The 24,117-nt window shown below is 53.5% G+C and overlaps 2 protein-coding genes across 2 annotated transcripts; one reads left to right on the top strand and one right to left on the bottom strand.

The window, feature by feature from the left end:
- The first annotated feature begins 31 nt into the window (after positions 1–31).
- On the top strand, positions 32–8,404 carry PRSS8 (serine protease 8). The gene is made up of 6 exons (XM_007990642.3): positions 32–4,453; positions 4,694–4,711; positions 6,455–6,617; positions 6,888–7,159; positions 7,246–7,412; positions 7,506–8,404. Exons 1-6 carry the CDS (start codon positions 4,369–4,371, stop codon positions 7,830–7,832), a joined length of 1,032 nt encoding a protein of 343 aa, XP_007988833.1. The 5' UTR covers positions 32–4,368; the 3' UTR covers positions 7,833–8,404.
- A 66-nt stretch (positions 8,405–8,470) lies between these two features.
- On the bottom strand, positions 8,471–23,117 carry KAT8 (lysine acetyltransferase 8). Its single transcript, XM_007990604.3, has 11 exons — positions 22,881–23,117; positions 20,239–20,313; positions 19,985–20,160; positions 13,059–13,112; positions 12,794–12,958; positions 12,010–12,099; positions 9,673–9,813; positions 9,471–9,564; positions 9,225–9,375; positions 8,931–9,085; positions 8,471–8,611 (listed from the first exon to the last, which is right to left on the bottom strand). The coding sequence occupies exons 1-11, from the start codon at positions 23,089–23,091 to the stop codon at positions 8,547–8,549; spliced, it is 1,377 nt and encodes a 458-aa protein (XP_007988795.1). The 5' UTR covers positions 23,092–23,117; the 3' UTR covers positions 8,471–8,546.
- Positions 23,118–24,117: the final 1,000 nt, after the last annotated feature.

Below are 24,117 nucleotides of genomic sequence, written 5' to 3'. Positions count from 1 at the left end.
GGAAGCCCAAGGGGGAGGTCCCCTCCCTCCTCCCTCCTCCGGCCTCTGAGTCAGGTCTTGGGCTCTCAGGAAATGCACGCTGATAACCTGGCAGCGATTCCTTCATTCCTGCCCCAGGGCAGGGAGGTCGGGTGGCCAGCTGGCTGTGTGTCACCTGTCCAGTGGAGTCAGCACCCTCGGCACGTGCTGGACATCTCAACCCCAGCTCAGACCTGCTGCCCTCGCTGCCTGCCATAGACACATCTCAATGCATGATGCTCCGATGTGTCCCCCCCCCACACACAACACATGGGCCCTTCAAGGGTCCACTGCTTTCACATTCTGCCCAGAACTTGGTTCCCTTGTATGTGAACCCCACTCCCTCACCCACTGCTTACCTGCACCTTCCTGCATTCATTCAACCCGTGTTCTCTGGTGGCTACTAAGTCGTGGCACAATTGGAGTCTGATATATAAGCCCACAAAGCCCTCCCAATCTAGTGAGGACACATGTGGACACCCCTGGCTGGGATCGGGAGGAGGTCATACCAGTGATGTTTGAGCACAGGAAAAGGGAAGGTGGTTTCCAGCCAGTGAATGTACAATTAAAAAGTAAAGCAAAACCAGAGACAGGGTGCAGTAGATCATGCCTGTAATCCCAGCACTTTGGGAGGATCACTTGAGGCCAGGCATTCCAGACCAGCCTGGGCAACAAAGCAAGACCCCCATCTCCACCTTTTTTTTTTTTTGAGATAGTCTCACGCTGATGCTCAGGCTGGAGTGCAGTGGTGCAATCTCGGCTCACTGCAACCTCCGCCTCCTGGGTTCAAGCGATCCTCCTGCCTCAGCTCAAGTAGCTAGGATTGCAGACCCAAGACACCACGCCCGACTAATTTTTGTATTTTTATTTATTTTATTTATTTATTTTTAATTTTTGAAACAGTTTTGCTATTGTTGCCCACGCTGGAGTGCAATGGCACAATCTCGGCTCACTGCAACCTTCACCTCCCAGGTTCAAGCAATTCTCCTGCCTCAGCCTCCTGAGTAGCTGGGATTACAGACGCCCACCACCATGCCCAGCTAATTTTTGTATTTTTAGTAGAGATTGGGTTTCTCCATGTTGGCCAGGCTGGTCTTGAACTCCTGACCTCAGATGATCCACCCGCCTCAGCCTCCCAAAGTGCTGAGATTACAGGCATGAGCCACCGCATCTGGCCTATTTATTTATTTATTTTGAGATGGAGTCCCCTCTGTTGCCCAGGCTGGAGTGCAGTGGCACAATCTTGGCCTCCCGGGTTCAAGTGATTCTCCTGCCTCAGCCTCCCGAGTAGCTAGGATTACAGGTATGCACCACCACGCCTGGCTAATTTTCTTTGTATTTTTTAGGAGAGACGGGGTTTTACCATGTTGGCCAGGCTGGTCTCAAACTCCTAATATCGAAGAGTGATCCTCCCACCTTGGCCTCACAAAGTACTGGGATTACAGGTGTGAGCCACCACATTGAAGCTCCACAATTTTTTTTTTTTTTTTTTTGAGATGGAGTCTTTCTCTGTTGCCCAGGCTGGAGTGCAATGGCGCAATCTCAGCTCACTGCAACCTCCGCCTCCCGGGTTCAAGCGATTCTCCTGCCTCAGCCTCCTGAGTAGCTGGGATTACAGGGGCGTGCCATCATGCCTGGCTAATTTTTGTATTTTTAGTAGAAATGGGGTTTCACCATGTTGGTCAAGATGGTCTCGAACTCCTGACCTCGTGATTCGCCTGCCTCAGTCTCCCAAATTGCTGAGATTACAGGCGTGAGCCATCGTGCCCGGCCAATTTTTTTTTTTTTTTTAAATTAGCTGGGCATGGTGGCATGCACCTGTAATCCCAACTACTGAGGAGGCTGAGGAGGGAGAAGCACTTGAGCCCAGGGGTTCAAGGCTGCAGTGAGCCATGATTGTACCACTAAACTCCAGCCTAGGCAACGGAGTGAGATCCTGTCTCAAAAAGAGAAAGAAAAAGGACAAATGGGGACCTGAGGAAGGATAGGTTTGGGGGTGAAAGCCAGCTGATGAGGGTGGCAGAGGGGTCGCCTCTCGGGCTAGGCACAATCTCTGGCTTGAGAAGGAAGAGGAAGGGGGTAAAGGGCCTAAAGGGAAGCTGGAATTTTTCACTGGGAGGCTTAGGAGAAGGGCAGAGGTTCTTACGAAGCCAGGCTTAGCCTTAGCAGCCACATGCCAGCTATAATACTCCCCAGGATCTTCACAGTGCGTACATCCCCACCTGCTCCCATACCCAGTCAGTCACCCCATGCCATCTCCACAAACACTACACTCACCCCTTCCTCTACTGAAACCCACCCACCAGGCCCCATGTCTTGCCCCCTCCTCCCAGCTAAGACACTCCTTCCAGTCAGGCCCCTCCCACTCACCCACCCCAGGAATAACCTGACCTCCAGCCTGGACCCCAGACATCTGGTCTCCAGAAAGCAGGTGAGGACTCTAGGCTCTGCTTTTCCTGAAGCTCAGACCCAACAGGTGTTTTTTGTTTTTTGCCTTTTTGTTTTTTGTTTGAGACAGGGTCTCGCTGTGTCGCCCAAGCTGGAGGGCAGTGGCGCCATCTCGGCTCACTGCAATCTCTGCCTTCTGGGTTCAAGTGATTCTCCTGCCTCAGCCTCTCGAGTAGCTAGGATTACAGGCATGCACCACCACACCCAGCTGATTTTTTTTGTATTTTCAGTAGAGACAGGGCTTTGCCATGTTAGCCAGGTTGGTCTCCAACTCCTGACCTCAGGTGATCCTCCTGCCTTGGCCTCCCAAAATGCTAGGATTACAGGCATGAGCCACCACACCCAGCCTCAACAGGTGTTTTGAACGGCCAGAGTGGCCCTCAAAGAGGACATGCCTCACCCCCACTGCAGCCACATGGCAGGCTTTGTTTCCCTGAGCCTCTGCCCTCTGCAATCCATCCCCCGCATCTTCACCTTACCACCTTTTATAACCCCTTTCGGTCTCAGTTCCCAAGGCAGTTCCTCCAGGACCCTTTCACAATGCCAGCCTTTGCCAGGCTGCAGTATGCTCATGCCATTCTTTTTCATCGCTATTCCTAGCTTGAAATTATTGTGTAATTGCAATTTTTAAAAATTTATTTTTATTTTTTATTTTTTTTAGACAGGGTCTCCCTCTGTTGCCCAGGCTGGAGTGCAGTGGTGCGACCACGCTCAATGCTTCATTGAACTCCTGGGCTCAAGCAATCCTCACACCTCAGCCTCCCAAGTAGCTGGGACCATAGGCATGCACCACAATGCCTGCCTAATTTTTATATTTCTTTTGGAGATGAGGCCTCGCTATATTCCTCAGGCTGGTCTGGAACTCCTGGCCTCAAGCGATGCTCCAGCCTCAGCCTCCCAAAGCCGACTAGTCACCTTGCCAGCCTGTTGGTGATTATTTGATTGAAGTGTGTCACCCCTACTTCACAAGCTCAGGGCTCAAGGGGAACAGGGCTGGTGCCTGTTTTGTCCTGGGCACCTGGGAACATCATAGGCACTCAGGAAATGTCTGTGGGATGATTGCTGCTGCTCCACAAGCTCACCACCACCGTCAGGTGCAGGCTTCGCAGAAAGAGCCTGGCGGGGAGCTGACCCTAGTGTCTTAAGCTCCCATACCCAGCCTAAGGAGGGAGGGAAGGAGGGAGGAGTGGCTGTGGCTCCAGATAATAAGGGCTGGGGCCAGGCCCTGAGGGGCATAACTGGCCTGAGATAACCTGAAAGACCTGAGGCAGAGGAGAGTCCATCACATTCCAGGGAGACTGCGGGCACACACACAAACCACATGCACGTGCGTACACACTCACACACACACTACACAAACACACACTACACACACAGGGACACAGCGTACATATGTGCGCACACACACAGCATGTGCATGCACACACACACCACACCACTTAAGGGGATACACCCACACCATATACACACTACACACCGGGACAAACGGACTATGCACACGCACACACATACATACACACACAGACACATACATGTACACACGCGGGCCTGCGGCTCTGAAAGGACTCATGACTTTGGTGGCAGGAGGAGCTGGTGGGGCCCAGCCAGTGGGCGGGGCCAGGGGAGGGGCGAGCAGGTAGGTGCAGCCACTCCTGGGAGGACCTTGCGTGGCCAGACCGTGCTGGTGACTTGTCCACACTGCTCGCTGCAGATACTCCAGGCGTCTCCCGTTGCGGCTGCTCCCTGCCTTAGAGGCCAGCCTTGGACACTTGCTGCCCCTTTCCAGCCCGGATTCTGGGATCCTTCCCTCTGAGCCAACATCTGGGTCCTGCCTTCGACACCACCCCTAGGCTTCCTACCTTGTGCGCCTGGAGTCTGCCCCAGGGGCCCTTGTCCTGGGCCATGGTCCAGAATGGGGTCCTGGGGCCTGGGCAGCTGGGGGCTGTGGCCATTCTGCTCTATCTTGGATTATTCCGGTGGGGGACAGGTAAGTGAAGACGTGGGGGCGGGGTGGGGACAATGCACAGGAGGAAGTCAACGTGATCGTTTTCTGGGGTGCGCCCTTGTCTGGGACCCAAGAAAACCCACGGCCTCCCTAGCTCTTGGCCTCCCTTTCCCACCTCGGCTCTGCCAGGGAAGGGGCCAGCCCTCTGGAGCAGTGGTGGGTGCTAAGGGGTCAGGGAACCCGAGTCTTCCCTACTCACCCCTCCTCTTTCTTTCTTTCTAGGAGCGGAAGGGGCAGAAGGTGAGACTTTCCTCAGTGAGGGAGGAGGGAAGGGGGAGGTGACTTGGATCGGATTCCCCTGGGGTTTAACCAGTGCCTGGCCTTTGGCTGGGCTGCCTTCCAACTAGATTCTCTTAGGGCTCCCAGAGTGGGGGGTTGTAGCCCTCACCTTACGGGCAGAGAAGCAGGGACTTGCCCAGGGCACGCTGCCAGTGAGGGTGCAGCTGGGATTCAGATCCACGTCTGACTCCCAAAGTGAGGCAATTGAAGTGATTTTTTGGTTTGGTTTTGTCTTTTGAAACAGGGTCTGGGTCTGTCGTCGCCCAGGCTGGAGTGCAGTGGCACCATCACAGCTCACGGCCCGCTCAGTGATCCAGCCTCCCGGGCTCACGTGATCCTCCCACCTCAGCCTTCCTAGTGGCTGGGACTACAGGTGCATGCCACCACACCCAGCTAATTGTGTTTTTTTGTTTTTATTTTTGGTAGAGATGGGGGTCTCACTATGTTGGCCAGGTAGGTCTTGAACTCCTGGGCTCAAGCGATCCTCCTGCCTCAGCCTCCCAAAGTGCTGGGATTATAGGTGTGAGCCACCGTTCCCATCCTCAAGGTGGTTTTGTGGGAACCAAACCAAGGGTCTCCTTTCTTGGAAGGCACCCAGCCCGGTTCTGAGTCAGACCAGCTTTCAATCCTGGCTTCCCCATGCACTGGCTGTGTGTCATTGACCAAGTCCCCCCACTTTTCTAAGCCTTAGACTCCGCACCTCTAAAATGAAGCTGCTCATGTCCGTCTCCTGGGGCTGTGGAGAGGATGCAGGGAGATGAGGAAACGAAAGCCCCTCCCAGGCCTGGCACAGCCTCTAGGCTCTCTAAATAGTGGCTATTGTCATGATGATAAGGGAGAGGAGGATCCGTTTTCTCTGCTCCTAGAAGACTTTGTGAAGAGCAGTTGGGTTCCACTCCAAACGGTGGCCTCGATGGGGTTGGGGCTGGGGCTGTCCTGGAAACTAGACATTCACGTCACGGGAGCCCAGTTCTGCTGTTGGTTTGTTGAACACATGTCCACGATGCCACGGGCACTGCGGACGTGGGACTCTGCCCCTAGGGAACACCCAGATTGGTGTGGTGGAAACAGACACAGTTGTGGACTCCGGAACAATTGTGAGATTGGGTAGCTTCGGGGAGCACGGTGGAGGTGGGGGGGTACGGGACTCGGAGGCAATGCCCAACTCAGCCAGCAGGAGCCCGCCTGTCTATGGAGGGGCTGCTGTTCCAGTCAAGCATCCGCAGGCAAAGGGAAGTTTGCCAGACAGTAAGGATAGGGAAGGGCATTCCAGGTAGAGTGACCTGGATCAGCCAAGGTCCCAGGTAAACAAGTGTGTGGCCTGATGTACATGACTGAAGGGTCCAGAGGGGACAGCCGGGTCCGATGGCAGTGCCATGGTTGTCTGGAATGTTATCTTAAGGGCCACGTGGAGCCAGGGAAGGGTTTAAGCAGGGCTGTGGCCTGGTCAGATTGGGGATTTATGAAAATTTTCAGACTTGTAAGGGGCGGGATGGACAGAAGGCTTGCAAGGAGGGAGGCTGCCCTGAGACTTGAATTAGGTAATGGGTAGTGAATAGAAGGGGCAGAACTGCCCACACCTGGGAGGGAACAAAGGGGTGCTGACTCCTGTGAACCCACTTCCCAAGCTCTGTATCAGAGCTCCTGGGCTACGTAGGAGTGGCCAGGCTAACAACCTGACCCCTTCCTTTCCTCCCTGGGCAGCCCCCTGCGGTGTGGCCCCCCAAGCACGTATCACAGGTGGCAGCAATGCAGTCCCTGGTCAGTGGCCCTGGCAGGTCAGCATCACGTATGACGGCGTCCATGTGTGTGGTGGCTCTCTCGTGTCTGAGAAGTGGGTGCTGTCAGCTGCTCACTGCTTCCCCAGGTACCAAATGGTGAAAGTCAAAAGTGGGTTGGAGGTCAAAGTTCATGGGTCAATCCAGGTCAGAGGCTGGGGTTCTTGGGTTGGGTCTGAGAGTGTCAGTTAAGTCTGGAAGGACCAGTTAGGAGTGAAGGTGAGGGATCAGAGGTTACAGGATAAAACTAAGGTGCAATTTGAGACCTAAAAGGGGCTGATCGGAATCAGGGGTTCGCAGCAGGGGCTGGGGAACAAGGAGAGGTCTCCTGGGTCTCAGCCTTTGCCGCCTGCCTGCAGCGAGCACCGCAAGGAAGACTATGAGGTCAAGCTGGGAGCCCACCAGCTGGACTCCTACTCTGAGGATGCCAAGGTCAGCACTGTGGAGTCCATCATCCCCCACCCCAGCTACCTCCAGGAGGGCTCCCAAGGTGACATTGCACTCCTCCAACTCAGCAGCCCTGTCACCTTCTCCCGCTACATCCGACCCATCTGCCTCCCTGCAGCCAACGCCTCCTTCCCCAACGGCCTCCACTGCACTGTCACTGGCTGGGGCCATGTGGCCCCCTCAGGTGAGGTGGGACGCTGGGTGCCTAGAAGCGTGGAGGGGCAGCTGACTCGGGGAGGGGCCCAGAGTAAGCCTCTTTTGCCCCCACAGTGAGCCTCCTGGCACCCAAGCCACTGCAGCAACTTGAGGTGCCTCTGATCAGTCGTGAGACGTGTAACTGCCTGTACAACATCAACGCCAAGCCTGAGGAGCCACACTTTGTCCAGGAGGACATGGTGTGTGCTGGCTACGTGGAGGGGGGCAAGGATGCCTGCCAGGTAAGCACAGGCCCGGGGGGCAGATAACCAGTGCAACTTGGGAAAGGAGGGCTGGCCGGGTCCTGATGGCTGCTGTGTGGCTTCTCTCCTCAGGGTGACTCTGGGGGCCCACTCTCCTGCCCTGTGGAGGGTCTCTGGTACCTGACAGGCATTGTGAGCTGGGGCGATGCCTGTGGGGCCCGCAACAGGCCTGGTGTGTACACTCTGGCCTCCAGCTATGCCTCCTGGATCCAAAGCAAGGCGACAGAACTCCAGCCTCGTGTGGTGCCCCAAACCCAGGAGTCCCAGCCCGACAGCAACCTCTGTAGCAGCCACCTGGCCTTCAACTCTGCCCCAGCCCAGGGCTTGCTGAGGCCCATCCTTTTCCTGCCTCTGGGCCTGGCTCTGGGCCTCCTCTCCCCATGGCTCAGCGAGCACTGAGCTGGCCCTGCTTCCAGGATGGATGCATCACACTCAAGGACAGGAGCCTGGTGTTTCCCTGTTGGCTTTTGGACCCAGGGCCTGGCTTGAGCCACTCCTTCCTCCAGGACTCTGCGGGAGGCTGGGGCCCCATCTTGATCTTTGAGCCCATTCTTCTGGGTGTGCTCTTTGGGACCATAACTGAGAGTCAGGAGTTTCACTGCCTGTAGCGATGGCCAGAGCCTCCGGCCCCTCATCCACCGTGGACCAGCCCATTGGCCAAGCTCCTGGGACCCTTGGCTATGAAAATGAGCCCTGGCTGCCACCTGTTTCTGGAAGACTGCTCCCAGCCCGCCTACCCAGCCTGATGGGCACATCCCTCTGCCCTCTCCCTGTGTTCTGGGCTGGGGCTGCCTTTGTGCAGCTTCGAGGACAGGAAAGGCCCCAACCTTGCCCACTGGCCGCTGAGTGCCCCCGAGCCCTGACTCCTGGACTCCGGAGGACTGAGCCCCCACCGGAACTGGGCTGACGCTTCGATCTGGGGTGGGGGTAACAGGGCAGAAAGGATTAAAATGTTTGAGCACAACTCGCCGTGCGTGTGTGAAGTGAAATGAAGAACATCGGCTCTTGGCCTCCCCTTCCCCTCCAAAGTCCAGGGCCACCAGCAAAACTGACTTTATTAAAAAAAAGGACAAAACAGGTCTATACATATTTACAGGCTGGGGGCCAGGCCGCTCACTTCTTGGAGAGCTTGACTTGCTTGTGCTTGGGGGGTGCCCACTTGAGGCAGACGGAGTCCACTGTGGGGAGAAGGGGTGGGAGACAGGTCTGGGACTGGGCCAGGCCAGCTCACACCTGGCTGCCCTGCTCTGGGCTCAGGCCAGTTTCACCTCCTCCAGGTGAGAACAAAAGGGTAGGCTGTGCTGAGGAGGGGCAGAGAAGCCCAGGAATGAGAGGCCTGCCCCAGGCTCCATCCTGGGAGCTGGTCCGACTGGTTTGGGATCATGTGACAGTAACAAGGCGGCCTTGACTCCTAGCAGTCCATATACCAACACTCCCCCATCCCCACTGCCCACACACCCCTTTCCCGCCCCCGACACACAGCAGCCCCCCACCCACCTGTGATGGGTGGTTTCTTATACTGGGCACTTTTGAGGTGCTCCTCCACCAGCTTGGGTGTGACACAGATCACGTGCTGGCCCTTCCAGTACTTGACCATATTGAGGGACTGCAGGGTACTGATGATGTCATTCTGGGTGATGCTGGTCATCTGGCTGCAAAAAGGGATGAGAGCAAATGCCAGACATGGTGCCCTTGTGGGATCTGGCCAGGATGGCGACAGGGTATGAGAAGGCAGGATCATGGCCCATCTCAGGACAAGTCCTGCCCCCATGGTCCAGGAGGCCCCCTCACCTGAGGTCCTTGATGGACAGTGTGCCCCGGAAGTCCCGCAGGATCTCCAGCAGCACCCAGGACCAGTAGCTGCGGTAGCTGAGCTTGCCCAGGTCAGACAGCGGCTTCTCAGGGGAGCCGACCGTGCTTTCCAGCTTGGAGAGCTCATAACCTGGCGGCAGTAGAAAGAGGAACTTAGAATCCAGCCTGCCCTGGCACCCCTGCCCCACAGGTCTCCCACTCCCAGACAGGCCAGGAACCACTCACTGAAAGCGATGAGGAACTTCCCGTAGCCACGGCGTTGGTAGGGGGGCAGGGTCAGGATGCAGGCCACGTTGTTTCCATCCGGGGACTCCTTCTCCTGCAGGAGGCGGGTGTTCAGGGCCATTGGGGAGGCTCTGCCCCCTCTCTGTTTATGCCCACCTTCGCCCTCCCCACCCTCCCCACCCTGAGCTTCCAGACCCAGTACCTTGGAGAAGTAGCCGACAATGTGGGCCCCCTGCCGGTCCACCTCAGTTAGGATGTAAAAAACGAACGGCTCCACGTCAAAGTACAGTGTCTTATGGTCCAGGAAAAGCTTGGCCAGCAGACACAGGTTCTGACAGTAAATCTGGGGGTGAGGAGGGGGAGACAGGCTCAGGGGGCAGGCACAGGTCCTACCCAGCTGGTTCCAGCGGCCAGCACCAGCCTGCACGAAGTGGGCGCCTGGCAAGGCCAGACAGATTTCACACTGGAAGGAGTCTTCAGTCAGCCTCTGACGGACAGGGAACTGGAAATCAGAGAGCAACAGCACTTCGGAGGTGCCAGCAGAGCTGGACGAAGCCCGCCTACCCCTTCTGAGCGCCAAATACGGGCTGGTTGCCTTCCATGCAGGATCTGCTTCAGTCTTCACAGACATTAACTCTGTTTCAGCTCAGGACACTGAGGCTGCGAGGCAGGAATTCAGACTGTCCTGTTCATGGCTGTGTCCCCAGCACCTAGCACAAGGTGAAGTATGAAGCTGGGTGCCTGGTAAATATCTGCTGAATGGAGGAGCCTCGAGCCCTGTCTGTCCACTTGGCCGCACTCCAGGAGGGGGACAATGGGACTGAGTTTGGCTTCACGGCACAGACTAAAGGGTTCCCTGGTTTATGACACCACAACCACTCTCTCATCCAACCCGGCAGCTGTGCGAGCCCAACACTGCCAGGCCCATCTCATTCAGGAGGAGGCTGAAGCTCCCAGAGTGGAAGTGCTTGCCCAGGGCCTCAAAGCTGGCAGAGTGCAGAGTTGGAAAGCATCACCACATCTCCAGCGGAGGCCCTTCTGCCATTCCACCCAGCCATGCTCAGGAAGGCAGAGCAGGGCCAAGGGCTGGGCTCAACCTGCATATTCTCCGAGTCCAAGGCTAATCAAGCCCCAAGAGATCACCGATAATAACAAGGTCCGCGTTTATTAAGCACTTACTAGTGCCAAGCACTGCACTGAACACTTGACATTTGCTGTCTTATTTATTCCACTAACACCACCACTAGGTAAATATTATGACTCCCATCTTATGGACAAGGAAACAGGAACTATGTTAAGTAACTTGTCTGTGGTCAGTGAGGAAGTGACAGGGCAACGAGTCAGCTTGCAGTGAGTGGAGCCACTCTGAAGCCTGCCCTCTGCATCCTATGTTGTATGGCCCATCTGCCGGAAACCAGTACACTTGGTGAGACCCTCACAGACTGACAAGGCAAAGGCCAAGTTCTGTACAACAGCAGAGCAGGTCCCAAAGGTCCCAACCCACCCTGCTGAAGTCATTCGGGGCCAGGAACAAGGAACTCAGCCCTTGATAACCACAGAGCTCTCTCAGCAGGAAATTTCACACAAAGCAGTCCCCTCCCAGGCAAAAACAAACACCTTTCTTTCCAACAGAAGGAGAAAGCGCTTCTAAAAGCAGCCTCAGGCAAGACAATCTCCTCTGGGTTCCAGAACAACTCAAATTTGAACCTAACCCCACCAGCAGAAGAATCCTGGGGCCACCACAGGGCCCTGTGTTTCCTATGCACCAACCATAGGCCTAGTGTCAGGCTAGGAGGCCCTGAGAGGCCTTTTTTTTTTTTTTTTTTTTGAAACGGAGTCTCACTCTGTCACCCAGACTGGAGTGCAGTAGCCGAATCTCAGTTCACTGCAAGCTCCGCCTCCCAGGTTTACACCATTCTCCTGCCTCAGCCTCCCGAGTAGCTGGGACTACAGGTGCCCACCACCTCGCCCGGCTAGTTTTTTGTATTTTTTAGTAGAGACGGGGTTTCACCGTGTTAGCCAGGATGGTCTCGATCTCCTGACCTCGTGATCTGCCCATCTCGGCCTCCCAAAGTGCTGGGATTACAGGCTTGAGCCACGGCGCCCGGCCTTTTTTTTTGTTTTTGTTTGAGACAGATTCTCACTCTGTCGCCCAGGCTAGAGTGCAGTAGCGCAATCTCAGCTCACTGCAACCTCTACCTCCCTGGTTCAAGCAATTTTCGTGCCTCAGCCTCCCGAGTAGCTGGGATTACAGGTGTGCACCACCATGCCAGCTAATTTTTTTGTATTTTTAGTAGAGGAGTTTCGTCATGTTGCCCAGGCTGCTCTCGAACTCCTGAGCTCAGGCAATCTGCCCACCTCAGCCTCCAAAAGTGCTAGGATTACAGGTGTGAGCTACAGTGCCCGGCCCCTCAGAGGCATTCTGCCCATAGAGGCTCAGCTAAGGCTGCTCCCTCCCTCCCCTCTGGTGGCAATGAGGATCATCTGGGAGGTGCCCAGGGCCTCCCCGGCCTCCCCCAGCCCCCGACCACCCACTCACCTTATGGTCTTTGCCATCAACTTCGTAGACAGAGATGTTGCTCTTGCGGTAGATCTCTTTCCCGGGGGGCTGCCGCCACTGGCACTGACCCTGGTGGGGGACAAGAGAACAGGCTCGCTGCCCATAGCTTCTCTGCTAGGAGGCCCCCACCCCACCACTACGTGCTTTGGAGCAAGTCTCTGCCTCTCTGTTTCCCCCACAACACTTCACTTGCATTGAGTAATCCTCCCAGCAGCCTTAGGAAAGCAATCCTGCTTTATAGACTAAGGCCCAGCACAGAGACGCAAACATCACACAGCAGGGTGGGGTTTTGAGTCTGTGTGGGCCTGGCTCTGGAGGGACCCGTCCATGACAATGGTTTCCCTAAACCACACCTATTCGCTTCAGATTCCACACCTCTGGAAGCAGCCCACTGTGTCAGTGACGACAGCGCCCCTTCCTGACAGCCCCCAATTTTGTCCACACTTAAGGTCCCACTGCCAGGGCCTATGTGTGCTTCCTGGGATGGGGCTGGCCTTGACAAAAGACCCGAAGGGGGTGAGTTACTGTCCCCATTCCAGAGAAGAGGAAGCTGAGGTCTGGAGTTGGCAAGGTCACCCTGCCAGCAACAGCAAAGCCAGGCCTGGAATCCAGGCCTCCTGACCCCCAGTAGCTCTTCCCTATACTTGCCCCTCTGGGCCTGTCTCCTCCCTGGAGCTGCCAGTGCAGCCGCCCTCAGCCTCCCTGCCTGCCTCTGCCTCTCACCAGGCCCCTGCCCAGCTCGGCCCAGCCAGCCCAGCCTCACCAAGTGGAAGCGGTAGCTCTTCTCGTATTTCATGTACTTGAGGCAGTACTCGCAGAGCCAGAGCTTGGGCTGTTTCCCATAATCTTCGGGGAACGGTGAGAAATACCAGGCGTCAATTTCATAGTTCCCGATATGGATCTTGTCCACATACTTCACCTTGGTGATCTGCAGGCAGGGTGGGAGTGGGGCACAGTGCATGGCTCAGCAGGGGCTCCTCAGCAAGGGGAGACAGGGGACCTGCAGGCAGCTTCCCAGCCCTGCTTACCGCCTCGTGCTCCTTCTCCAAGGCCGCTGTGGTGGGGTCCATCTCTGCATAAGTCTGGGCCAGGAAAGAAAAGTAAGCAGAGGTGAACAGAAGTGGTGACCAGGCTGTCCCTCCCCTGCCAGCAACAGCAAAGCCAGGCCTGGAGTCCAGGCCTCCTGGAATCCAGGACCCACAAGGCTTCCCTGCTGTCTTCCAGACCTCATTTCTGGATGGCAATAATAACCACACCAATAGCTAACCTGTCTGACTCAGTTCTGAAGCTGACTGGTCCAGGCTCCTCTCGCATCCACCCGCCCCACCCCCGGATATCCCAGATATCTTTGATGTCCAAGTTTGGACCTTTTGCCAGATGAACAGGGTTAGGATCAGAATAGGGGCTTTGGCTGCACGATGGGGGGCAATCCAGCTCTGCCAAAGTTGAGACTCAAATGAAATAACAGATCTTGCCTTCCAGGCCCACCATAAGAACTGTTACCATCTCCCCGATGTGCCTGAACCCCTTACCTGGGCACCAGACCCTGCCTGCCCATGGGACTGCCCCAGAGGTCCCTCCCAGAGGGACAGCAGACTCAAGATGTGCAGAAAGGACCTCAACACTCCTCCCTGCAAACCTGCGCCTGCCTCCTCCTGGGTTGCTCATTTTACTGGGAACATCACCCTTGGTCCCAATGTCCAAGACACGTAACTAGGCTTGCCTCAGACTACTCCCTCTCCCTCAGCCTGGCCAAGTCCTAATACAGCGATGCTGACTCTACTTCTGACATCTCTGGAATTGGGTCCTCTCTGGAATTCTCCTCTCTGTCCTGCTCCAGGTAGTCATGGCCCCATCTCAGGTCCGGACAATTCACTAGGCCTCCTCAGATTCCCTGCCTCCAGCCCCAGCCTCCTCATTGCTATCAGCAGCCCCCTTTTTGCGGCCTTCATGCTTTAGGACAAACAGCTCCTTCCACCTGGAGAATGCCCTTCCTTCCCTCACTGCCAGCAGAAAACGCTTCCTCAGCCTGGCACGGAGCATGAGTCAGGTGAGTCCATGATGCTTTGTGATCTATCCTGTGTCACTGTTGTTACTGTGCTCTTTCCCATCCTTCAAGGCTTGAGATTCTTACCACCCCCTCTAGGAGGCCTGACTGGATTCTTCCCATCCAGAAAACATTCGCTCCTTCCCAAGTTCAGTGAGAAGCGGTCAACAGGGCAACACCGGCCAAGTATGCTCACCTGGGTTCCTCTATTTTTCAAGTCCTTAGAAAGCAGAGACTAAGAGTCACACCACACCACACAACACATCCTGCTCCTAGACCAGACCCTGCGGGAGGAACCCAGTATAGCCTGACAATGGAGGAGGGACCCAAGATGGCCCATGACCTACACCAGGGCAGACGAGGCCCTGCCCTCTAGCTGAGAAGGGAGGAAGGAGCCAGCACTTTACCCAGAACCCCCTCCACAAAGCACTGTGCTTATATGGCCTCATTTACTCCTTTCAGTAACCCTTACATAGAATGTTCTTATTTCCTTTTTTTTGAGATGGAGTCTCACTCTGTCACCCATGCTGGAGTACAGTGGCACCATCTCATCTCACTGCAACCTCCGACTCCCAGGTTCAAGCAATTCTCTTGCCTCAGCCTCCCAAGTAGCTGGGACTACAGGCACATGCCACCACATCAAGGTAATTTTTGTATTTTTAGTAGCGACAGGGTTTCGCCATGTTGGCCAGGCTGGTCTCAAACTCCTGACCTCTGAGCCACTGCGCCCAGCTGCATTCTTATTTCAATTTTACAGAGTAGTAAACAGGCAGGGCAAGGTGAGGTCCCTTGCCCTCAGGGACTAGTGAGCTGCCATTTATTCCAAGTGGCAAGCACGGCATAGACATTATTTCTTTTTTTCTCACTCTGTCACCCAGGCTGCAGTGCAGTGGTGAGATCTCAGCTCACCACAACCTCTGCCTCCTGGGCTTAAGTGATTCTCCTGCGTCAGCCTCCCAAGTGGCTGAGATTACATGTGCCTGCTACCACGCCCAGCTAATTTATTTTGCTTTTTGAGACGAAATTTCGCTCTTGTTGCCCAGACTGGAGTGCAATGGCGCAATCTTGGCTCACCACAACCTCCACCTCCTGAATTCAAGCGATCTTCCCACCTCAGTCTCCCAAGTAGCTGGGATTACAGGCGCCCACCAGCATGCCCAGCTAATTTTTTGTATTTTTAGTAGAGATGGGGTTTCACCATGTTGGCCAGGCTGGTCTCGAACTCCTGACCTTCAGATGACCCACCCACCTTGGCCTCCCAAAGTGCTGGGATTACAGGTATGAGCCATAGCCTTTTTTTTTTTTTTTTTTTTGAGACGGAGCCTCGCCCCATCGCCCAGGCTAGAGTGCAATGGCACCATCTCAGGTCACTGCAACCTCGCCTCCTGGGTTCAAGCCATTCTCCTGCCCCACACTCCCAAGTAGCTGGGATTACAGGTGTGTGCCATCACGCCCAGCTAATTTTTGTATCTTTAGTAGAGAGGGGTTTCACCACGTTGGTGATGCTGGTCTCGAACTCCTGACCTCGTGATCCACCCACCTCGGCCTCCCAAAGTGCTGGGAATACAGGCATGAGCTACTGCACCTGGCCTGTGCCTGGCCTCTTTTTGTATTTTTAGTAGAGACGGGCTTTCACCGTATTGGCCAGGCTGGTCTCGAACCCCTGACCTCAAATGATCCAATCATCTCAGCCTCCCAGAGTGCTGGGATTACAGGCATGAGCCACTGCACCCAGCCGACATTATTTCATTTCGTCCTCACAATGAGCCTTTGAAATAAGAGTGCTCATTGTCCCTGTTGTATAAGAGACAAAACTGAGGCACAAAGAGGTGAGGTCACTTGCCCAAGGTCACAGAACTGGTACTCAGCAGACTCGGGCATGGGCGCCTGGTCTGTCCAATTCTGAATCTAACCACTGTGAAGATGAGGAAGAAAGATTTTCCTTCTCACACGTCTCTTTTTTTTTTTTTGAGATGGAGTCTCTCTCTGTTGCCAGGCTGGACTGCAGTGGTGTGATCTTGGCTCACTGCAACCTCTGCCTCCCACATTCAAGTAATTCTCCTGCCTCAGCCTCCCGAATAGCTGGGAGCCCAGCTAATTTTTGTATTTTCAGTAGAGATGGGGTTTCACCATGTTGGCCAGGCTGGCCTCGATCTCTTGACCTCGTGATCCACCCGCCTCAGCCTCCCAAAGTGCTGGGATTACAGGCATGAGCCACCGCGCCCGGCCCCTCACACATCTCTTTAAAACACATTTCCCAATTCTTACAAAATACAGTACTCTTCTGCCAATGCAATAAAGAACTACAAAAACACTACTTTTCTTAATTGTTGCAATTTATTTAGAATTAAACATTAATTAGGCTCTAAAGAACCTTGTTGATTGTTAACTGGATGATTGTTTCATTACCTATTCTTTGATTTAATCACCACTGGCCCGTTATCCACCCTGCTGGTTGCCAGCTCAGAGGTACATCTTTGTTAAGTGCAAAATAGTTGAGGAATTAATCTTAGATCTACGCTGTCCAATAGAGTAGCCACTTGTCACATAGGGCTATTTAAAATTATACTCAGCCAAACATGGTGGCCCATGCCTGTAATCCCAGCACTTTGAGAGGCCAAGGTGGGAGGATCACTTGAGGCCAGGAGTTCCAGACCACTCTGGCCAACATAGCAAAACCCCATCTCTACTAAAAATAAAAAAAAATTAGCTGGATGTGGTGGCACATGCCTGTAATCTCAGATACTCGGGAGGCTGAAGTATGAAAATTGCTTAAGCCAGGAAGGTGGAGGTTGCAGTAACCCGAGATCTCGCCACTGTACTCCAGCCTAGGTGACAGAGAGAGACTCTTCAAAAAATGAAAATTTTGGCTGGGCACGGTGGCTCACACCTGTAATCCCAGCACTTTGGGAGGCTGAGGCAGGTGGATCACTTGAGGTCAGGAGTTTGAGGCCAAACATGGTGAAACCTTATCTCTACTAAAAACACAAAAATTAGCCGGGCATGGTGGTGCGTGCCTGTAGTCCCAGCTACTTGGGAGGCTGCAGCAGGAAACTCGCTTGAACCTGGGAGGCGGAGGTTGCAGTGAACTGAGATCGCACACCACTGCACTCCAGCCTGATTGACAAAGTGAGACTCTGTCTCAAAAAAATAAAAATAAATAAAATTAAAAAAAAAAAATTATAATGTTTTTTGGGCCGGGCGCAGTGGCTCAAGCCTGTAATCCCAGCACTTTGGGAGGCCAAGACGGGCGGATCACTAGGTCAGGAGATCGAGACCATCCTGGCTAACACGGTGAAACCCCGTCTCTACTAAAAAATACAAAAAACTAGCCGGGCGAGGTGGCGGGCGCCTGTAGTCCCAGCTACTCGGGAGGCTGAGGCAGGAGAATGGCGTAAACCCAGGAGGCGGAGCTTGCAGTGAGCTGAGATCCGGCCACTGCACTCCAGCCTGGGCGACAGAGTCAGACTCCATCTCAAAAAAAAAAAAAAAAAAAAAAAAATTATGATGTTTTAATTTTTTTTTTTTTGAGACAGTCTTGCTTGGACACCCAGGCTGGATGGAGTACAGTGGCGTAATCTCGGTTCACTGCAACCTCTACCTCCTGGGTTCAAGCAATTCTTCTGCCTCAGCCTCCTAAATAGCCGGGATTACAGGTATATACCACCACGCCCGGCTAATTTTTGTATTTTTAGTAGAGATGGGTTTGGCCATGTTGGCCAGGCTGGTCTCAATCCCCTGACCTCAAGTGATCCACCCACCTCTGCCTCCCAAAATGTTGGGATTACAGGCATGAGCCACTGCACCCGACCATAATTTAAAAATTCTTAATTCTTAGTCACACTTGATGCATTTCAAGTGCTCAACAGCTACATATGGCTAGCAGCTACTGTACTGGATAGTACAGCTATAGAACATTTCCATTACAATAGGAAGTTCAATTGGGCAGTTTAGACCTTGAGGAGTTCTTCCAGTTTAGGGTATTTCAATTTTTTAAATCACACCACAGCAGGAAGTACACTTGGCACTGTAAACCTGTTGACATGTCCATATATACACACAAGTGTGTGCTAGGATCATTGGGAAGGTAAGGCTGGAACAAGAGGAATCCTGCACACTTTTATTGGGTGTGAAATAAAAGCTTCTCAAAACAATACTTACCCTTAATAAAGTGCAACACCCTGAATTTTCTATCTTATCCACTTTATTTCTTCCATTTAAAGAAATTTAAATGCTGGGCTTGCCCACTGAACTGATGTACTCAGAAGGATGAAACTGCAACGGCTGAAAGTAGCAAACGTTTGGGTATCTGGAGACTTTGACAATCTTGCTCTGGTTTGCACTCCTCATTTTAATTTTATAAATTAAGACACTGAGACTTGGTTGGGCGCTGTGGCTCACACCTGTAATCCCAGCACTTTAGGAGACTAAGGCAGGAGGATTGCTTGAGACCAGAAGTTTGAGACCAGTGTGGGCAACATAGCAGACCCTGTCTCTACAAACAAATAAAAAAATTAGCCAGGCATGGTGGCACTTGCCTATGGTCCCAGCTACTCAGGAGGCTGAGACAGGAGGATTGCTTGAGCCCAGGAGGTTGAGGCTGAAGTGAGCCATGACTGTGCCACTGCACTCAGCCCAGACGATAAAGACCCTGTCTCAAAAACAAAAACAAAAAAAACCAATATGTACAACTATTATACATCAATACAAGAAAAAACCAAGGCAGGTACAGTGATGTACACCTGTAGTCCCAGCTACTTAGGAGGCTGAGGCAGGAAGAACATTTGAGCCCAGGAGTTCAAGTCCAGCCTGAGCAACACAGCAAGACTCTCATCTCTTAAGAAAAAACCAAAATCATGGCTAAGGCCTCTGGCTCTGAGGTAGCACAATCTAGCTGGTAGATCTAATTCCTGTCTGGGTCCCTAAACCTATCTGCAGCTCTTCTATAAATTGGGGATAATAATGCTTACTTCACAGGCCTGCTGTGAAATGTCAGTGAGGTCATGTATTAAAACACTTAGCTTAGGCTGGGCGCAGTAGCTCACGCATGTAATCCCAGCACTTTGGGAGGCCAAAGTGGGCGGATCACCTGAGGTCAGGAGTTCGAGACCAGCCTGACCAATATGGTGAAACCTCGTCTCTACTAAAAATACAAAAATTATCTGGGCATGGTGACGGGCACCTGTAGTCCCAGCTACTCGGGAGGCTGAGACAGAACTGCTTGAACCCAGGTGACGGAGATTGCCGTGAGCCGAGATCGTGCCACTGCACTCCAGCCTGGGTGACAGAGCAAGACTCCATCTCGAAACAAAAACAAACAAACAAACAAAAAGCCAGCATTTAGCTTAATACTTTGGCTCACTGGCTAACAAGTGTTTGGCATTATTATTCTAATTCCAGCCCAATGTTTTACTCGCTGTGTGACCTTGGGCATGTTACTTAATCTCTCTGAGCCTGCTTCCTCACCTACCAAGGAGTAACTCTTCCTGTGTGTTGAACTGTTGGGAAGAATTTGAGGAGCTTATACACAAAACAGGACTTGGCAGGGTGCCTGGCTATAGCAACTGCCCAATAACATTCTTGTCTTTCCCACTGAACTTCAAGTCATTTTTCTACTAAGACACAGCCACTAGGAGACAAAAGAGGCTACTGGTGCAGAAGGCCTGAGTTCTAGTCCCAGCTGTGCCATTTCCTTGCTGTGAGACTGCAGCGAAGCCCTTGCCCTCTCTAAGCCTGTTTCCTTAGCTATGAAAAATAAGTAAGAGGAAGTAGGTAAAGTCCCTGACACACTACAGGAGCTTAAGAAATGGGATTTGCTATGGTTTTGGCACTGGGGCCCGAGAGACCCAAGGGAGCTGGCAGAGACAGCTAGGCCTCCCAGGCCTGTGGATGGGAAGGGATCCGGACCTTCTGCACATGGTTGATCTCATCATGCTTGCGCTTTTGGTTGCGAGTGATCTTGCGCTCAGGCTGCTCTGCGAGCTCGCTCAGGTACTTCTCTGAGTTCTTCTGCACAGCATCCTTCACTGTCTTGGTCAGCGCCAGCCGGTTCTTGTCTACCCACTCATCCAGCCGCCGGTTAACTGTAAGGATGGGCCATGAGAGTGCTGCCAGGGCAACCAACTCCCCGCACCCAGGCCCAGATGCACCAAGCCACTCACAGCCCACATAGTGTACATAGAATTCCTCTCGGCCCTCCTGGTCGTTCACTCGAGACTGGATCACTTCAGCAGAATCTGTGATGGAAAAAGGCTAGGGTCATGAGGAAGGTAAGGCTGGAACAAAAGGAATCCTGCACACTGAGGAGCAGTTTCCAGAATCCAGGGCCACGCATCAGCTAACCTCTCTAGTCCACCTCTGCCATTCTACTCAATCACTGCCACACTGTGAAGTGGACCAGGTTGGGGCTGTTATTACTATTTTATGAATGAGAAAATAACTGGGGCTGGGTGCGGTGGCTCACACCTATAATCCCAGCACTTTGGGAGGCCGAGGCAGGCGGATCACCTGAGGTCGGGAGTCCAAGACAAGCCTGACCAACATGGAGAAACTCCATCTCTACTGAAAATACAAAATTAGCTGGGCATGGTGGCGCACGTCAGTAATCCCAGCTACTGGGGAGGCTGAGGCAGAAGAATCACTTGAACCCGGGAGGCGGAGGTTGCGGTGACCCGAGATCACACCATTGCACTCCAGCCTGGGCAACAAGAGTGAAACTCTGCCTCGAAAAAAAAAAGGGGGGGGGGAATTAACTGGCTGGGTGTGTGGCTCACACTTGTAATCCCAGTAGTTTCGGAGGCCGAGATGGGCAGATCACTTGAGGCCAGGAGTTGGAGACCAGCCTGGTCAACACGGCAAAACTCCATCTCTACTAAAAATACAAAAAAAAAAAAAAAAAAAGAAGAGTCAGGCGTGGTGGTACACACCTGTAATCCCAGCTACTCGGGAGGCTGAGGCAGGAGAATTGCTTGAACCTGGGAGGCACAGGTTGCAGTGAGCCGAGATTATACCACTGCACTGTGGCCTGGGTGACAAGAGCAAGACTCTGTCTCAAAAAAAAAAAAACCCCAAAAAACAAAACAACACAAAACTGAGGCTTACCCAGGGTCACAGATTTGAAAAGTGATAAGAGCTGATACTTAACTGAATTTAAGTCTGACTCTAAATTCAATGCTTATTTTACCATATACCCTCAGTTGCTCATTTGTTCAGGGATCATGAGTGCTGACTCTGGATTAAGATAGCCTACATTAATATATAATTCCAGGTCTGGGCACCATGGCTCACGCCTGTAATCCCAGCACTTTGGGAGGCCGAGGTGGGTGGATCACGAGGTCAAGAGGTCAAGACCATCTTGGCCGACATGGTGAAACTTCGTCTCTACTAAAAATACAAAAATTAGCTGGGCGTGGCACCGCACACCTGTAGTCCCAGCTACTCAGGAGGCTGAGGCAGGAGAATGGCTTGAACCCGGGAGGCAGAGATTGCAGTGAGCCAAGATGGTGCCACTGCACTCCAGCCTGGCAACAGAGTGCGATTCCGTCTCAAACAAACAAAAGAAAACAAAACAAACAAAATACATAAAATTCCAGCTCCTGACTTCCTAGCTATGTATAACTGAGCCAGTTATTCCATCTTTCTGAGCCTCAGTCTCTTCATCTGTGAAAAGGGATAACAGCTGGGCACAGTGGCTCATGCCAGTAATCCCAACACTCTGAGAGGTTGAGGTGAGCCTAGAAGGTCTAGGCTTCAGTGAGCTGTCACAGCGCCACGGCACTCCCAGCTGGGTGACAGAGCAAGATCCTGTCTCAAAAAAAAAAAAAAGGGGGATAATAGTGCCAACCTTAGAAGGTGAGTTAATGCCTCCAAAATTTTTAGCAGAGCACCTGACAATTAGCAGAGCATTCAATAAGTGAGTAAGGCAACCACTATGTGTCTGGCCCTATGCTGCGTTGTTGCTGGGTACAGAGGACACAGTGATGAATCACAAGAAGTCCTGCCCTCCAGAAGTTCCCAGTATGATGAAGACAGAGAGAGAAAATTACAACATAATGTTACAAAAACTATGACTGAGGTATGAAAAAAATGTTGCAGGAACACAGAGAAGGGAACCACTCACTTCGCCTGAAGGGGAATCAAGGATGACATCACAAAGGATACGAAATTAAGAGGATGAGTAGGAGCTAGGCAGGCGAACAAGGAGAAAGGGAAGAAAACGCATTCCAAGCAGAGGGCACAGGTGGTAAAGGGCGTGTGGTCTTCAGAGGACAGTGTGTTCTGGCCTGGCAACGCCCTTTGCTAGGGTTGGCTACAAACTGGAGAGGTCACAAAAATGAATGCCACTCTAAGGAGTTTGAGGTTAATTTTGAAAATGAGAGAAGGTAGCAGAACATTAGGAAAGGGAAGCCTGTTGTTTCTGGAAGGTCTTCTCTCTGCGGGTGGCTGCCAGGGACAAATGGAAAGAGAAGACACAGAGACAAGAGACGGGTGAAGAAGCAGCGTTAGCAAGAAAAAGGAATGAAGCCTAAGACTGGGCAAGGAAGTGGAATGGGAACAATCCTGGTGAAGGCCTGAGTGGTGGGTTTGTAGGCGTCGCTCCACATAATCAAAGGTCGACAGCCTCCCACAACCCGGCTGGTTTCTCAGCGCCTGGATCGCGGCGTTCTTTCCTCAAACCCCGCCCCTCCTCCTCTCCACTCCCAGCCTCCGGATCTCGCCCTCACTGAGAGCCCGTCCTCTGGCCCCGCCCCGCCCCCTGGCCCTGAGCTCCGCCCAGCACCCCGGCCCTGGGCCCCGCCCTCACGCCAGGTGCTATCCGGCCGCCGGCACAGGTACGTTTCTCCGATCTCCACCGTGACTTCCGGCTCGCCGCGCGCCGGGGTCGGCGGAGAGACGCGGCCCGGGGATGGGGCGGTCCCCTCGGCGGCCGCATTCTCCCCGGGCCCTGGCTCGCCCTCCCCCGCGACCCCTGAAGTCGCCGCTGCAACCGCCGCAGCAGCTCCCTGTGCCGCCATCGCGGGAGGGGAAGTGACGCCAGAGTCGGACGCCACGCAGCTCTTTTGCCTCCGGGTCAGCAGTGCGTGGGGCGGGTTCCTCAAGGTTTGAGGGTGGGTCTGTGACGTAGCAGGAGCCGATTGGCTTCTGCGGCCGTCCGTCGCGGCCCCGCGACGAGTTGGATGTTGAGTGTGCGGCAGTCTTGGAGCTCCTGGTTTTCCGTGAGGACCTGTGGCTGCAGCCTATGGTTGAGGAGAGGAGACAGACTTACCTCTTGCGATGACTCAACTCAACCTTTTATTTATTTATTTATTTATTTATTTATTTATTTAGAGACGGAGTCATGCTCTGTCGCCCAGGCTGGAGTGCAGTGGCGTGATCTCGGCTCACTGCAACCTCGCCTCCGGGTTCAAGCGATTCTTCTGCCTCAGCCTCCCGAGTAGCTGGGACTACAGGCGCGCGCCACCACGCCCACCTAATTTTTATATTTTTAGTAGAGACGGGGTTTCACCATGTTTTCCAGAATGGTCTCAATCTCTTGACCTCGTGATCCGCCAGCCTCCACGTCCCAAAGTGCTGAGATTTACGGGCGTGAGCTACCGCGTCCGGCCAGCTGAACCATTTTAAAGGCCCTGGTGCTTGAGGAAGCCAAGATGTGCCAATTTTCAGCGGGAGCTGCCCACGTTTTAACAGGGCGGAGTCAGAGCGTCCGCCCTGGTGGCCTGGAGCCGCACACTTGAGCTGGCATAATGTCGCTCACCTTTTTTTGTTTTTTTTGAGATGGAGTCTCGCTCTGTTGCCGAGTCTGGAGTGCAGTGACGTGATCTCGGCTGACTGCCACCTCCGCCTCCCGGGTTCAAGCAATTCTGCCTCAGCCTCCTGAGTAGCTGGGATCACAAGTGCGCGCCACCACGCACGGCTAATTTTTGTATTTTTAGTAGAGACAGGGCTTCACCCTGTTGGCCAGGCTGGTCTCTGACTCCGGACCTCAGGTGATCCGCCTGCCTCGGCCTCCCAAAGTACTAGGATTACAGGGGGCTCGGAGT

Source organism: Chlorocebus sabaeus, chromosome 5 (genome assembly GCF_047675955.1).
Source record: "Chlorocebus sabaeus isolate Y175 chromosome 5, mChlSab1.0.hap1, whole genome shotgun sequence".
NCBI lineage: Eukaryota > Metazoa > Chordata > Mammalia > Primates > Cercopithecidae > Chlorocebus > Chlorocebus sabaeus.
Note: the sequence above shows the minus strand (reverse complement) of the source record. Positions and strands in the feature narration are given on the sequence as shown.

Excerpts from the sequence above, each read along its gene's own strand:
- KAT8 (XM_007990604.3), bottom strand. The coding sequence starts at position 23,091 with ATGGCGGCACAGGGAGCTGCTGCGGCGGTTGCAGCGGCGACTTCAGGG. Across the intron at positions 9,814-12,009 it reads TTGATGGCAAAGACCATAAG|ATTTACTGTCAGAACCTGTG; the intron begins GTGAGTGGGTGG and ends CCTCACCCCCAG. Across the intron at positions 9,565-9,672 it reads TTGTCGGCTACTTCTCCAAG|GAGAAGGAGTCCCCGGATGG; the intron begins GTACTGGGTCTG and ends CGCCTCCTGCAG.
- PRSS8 (XM_007990642.3), top strand. The coding sequence starts at position 4,369 with ATGGTCCAGAATGGGGTCCTGGGGCCTGGGCAGCTGGGGGCTGTGGCC. Across the intron at positions 6,618-6,887 it reads GCTGCTCACTGCTTCCCCAG|CGAGCACCGCAAGGAAGACT; the intron begins GTACCAAATGGT and ends GCCTGCCTGCAG. Across the intron at positions 7,413-7,505 it reads GGGGCAAGGATGCCTGCCAG|GGTGACTCTGGGGGCCCACT; the intron begins GTAAGCACAGGC and ends TTCTCTCCTCAG.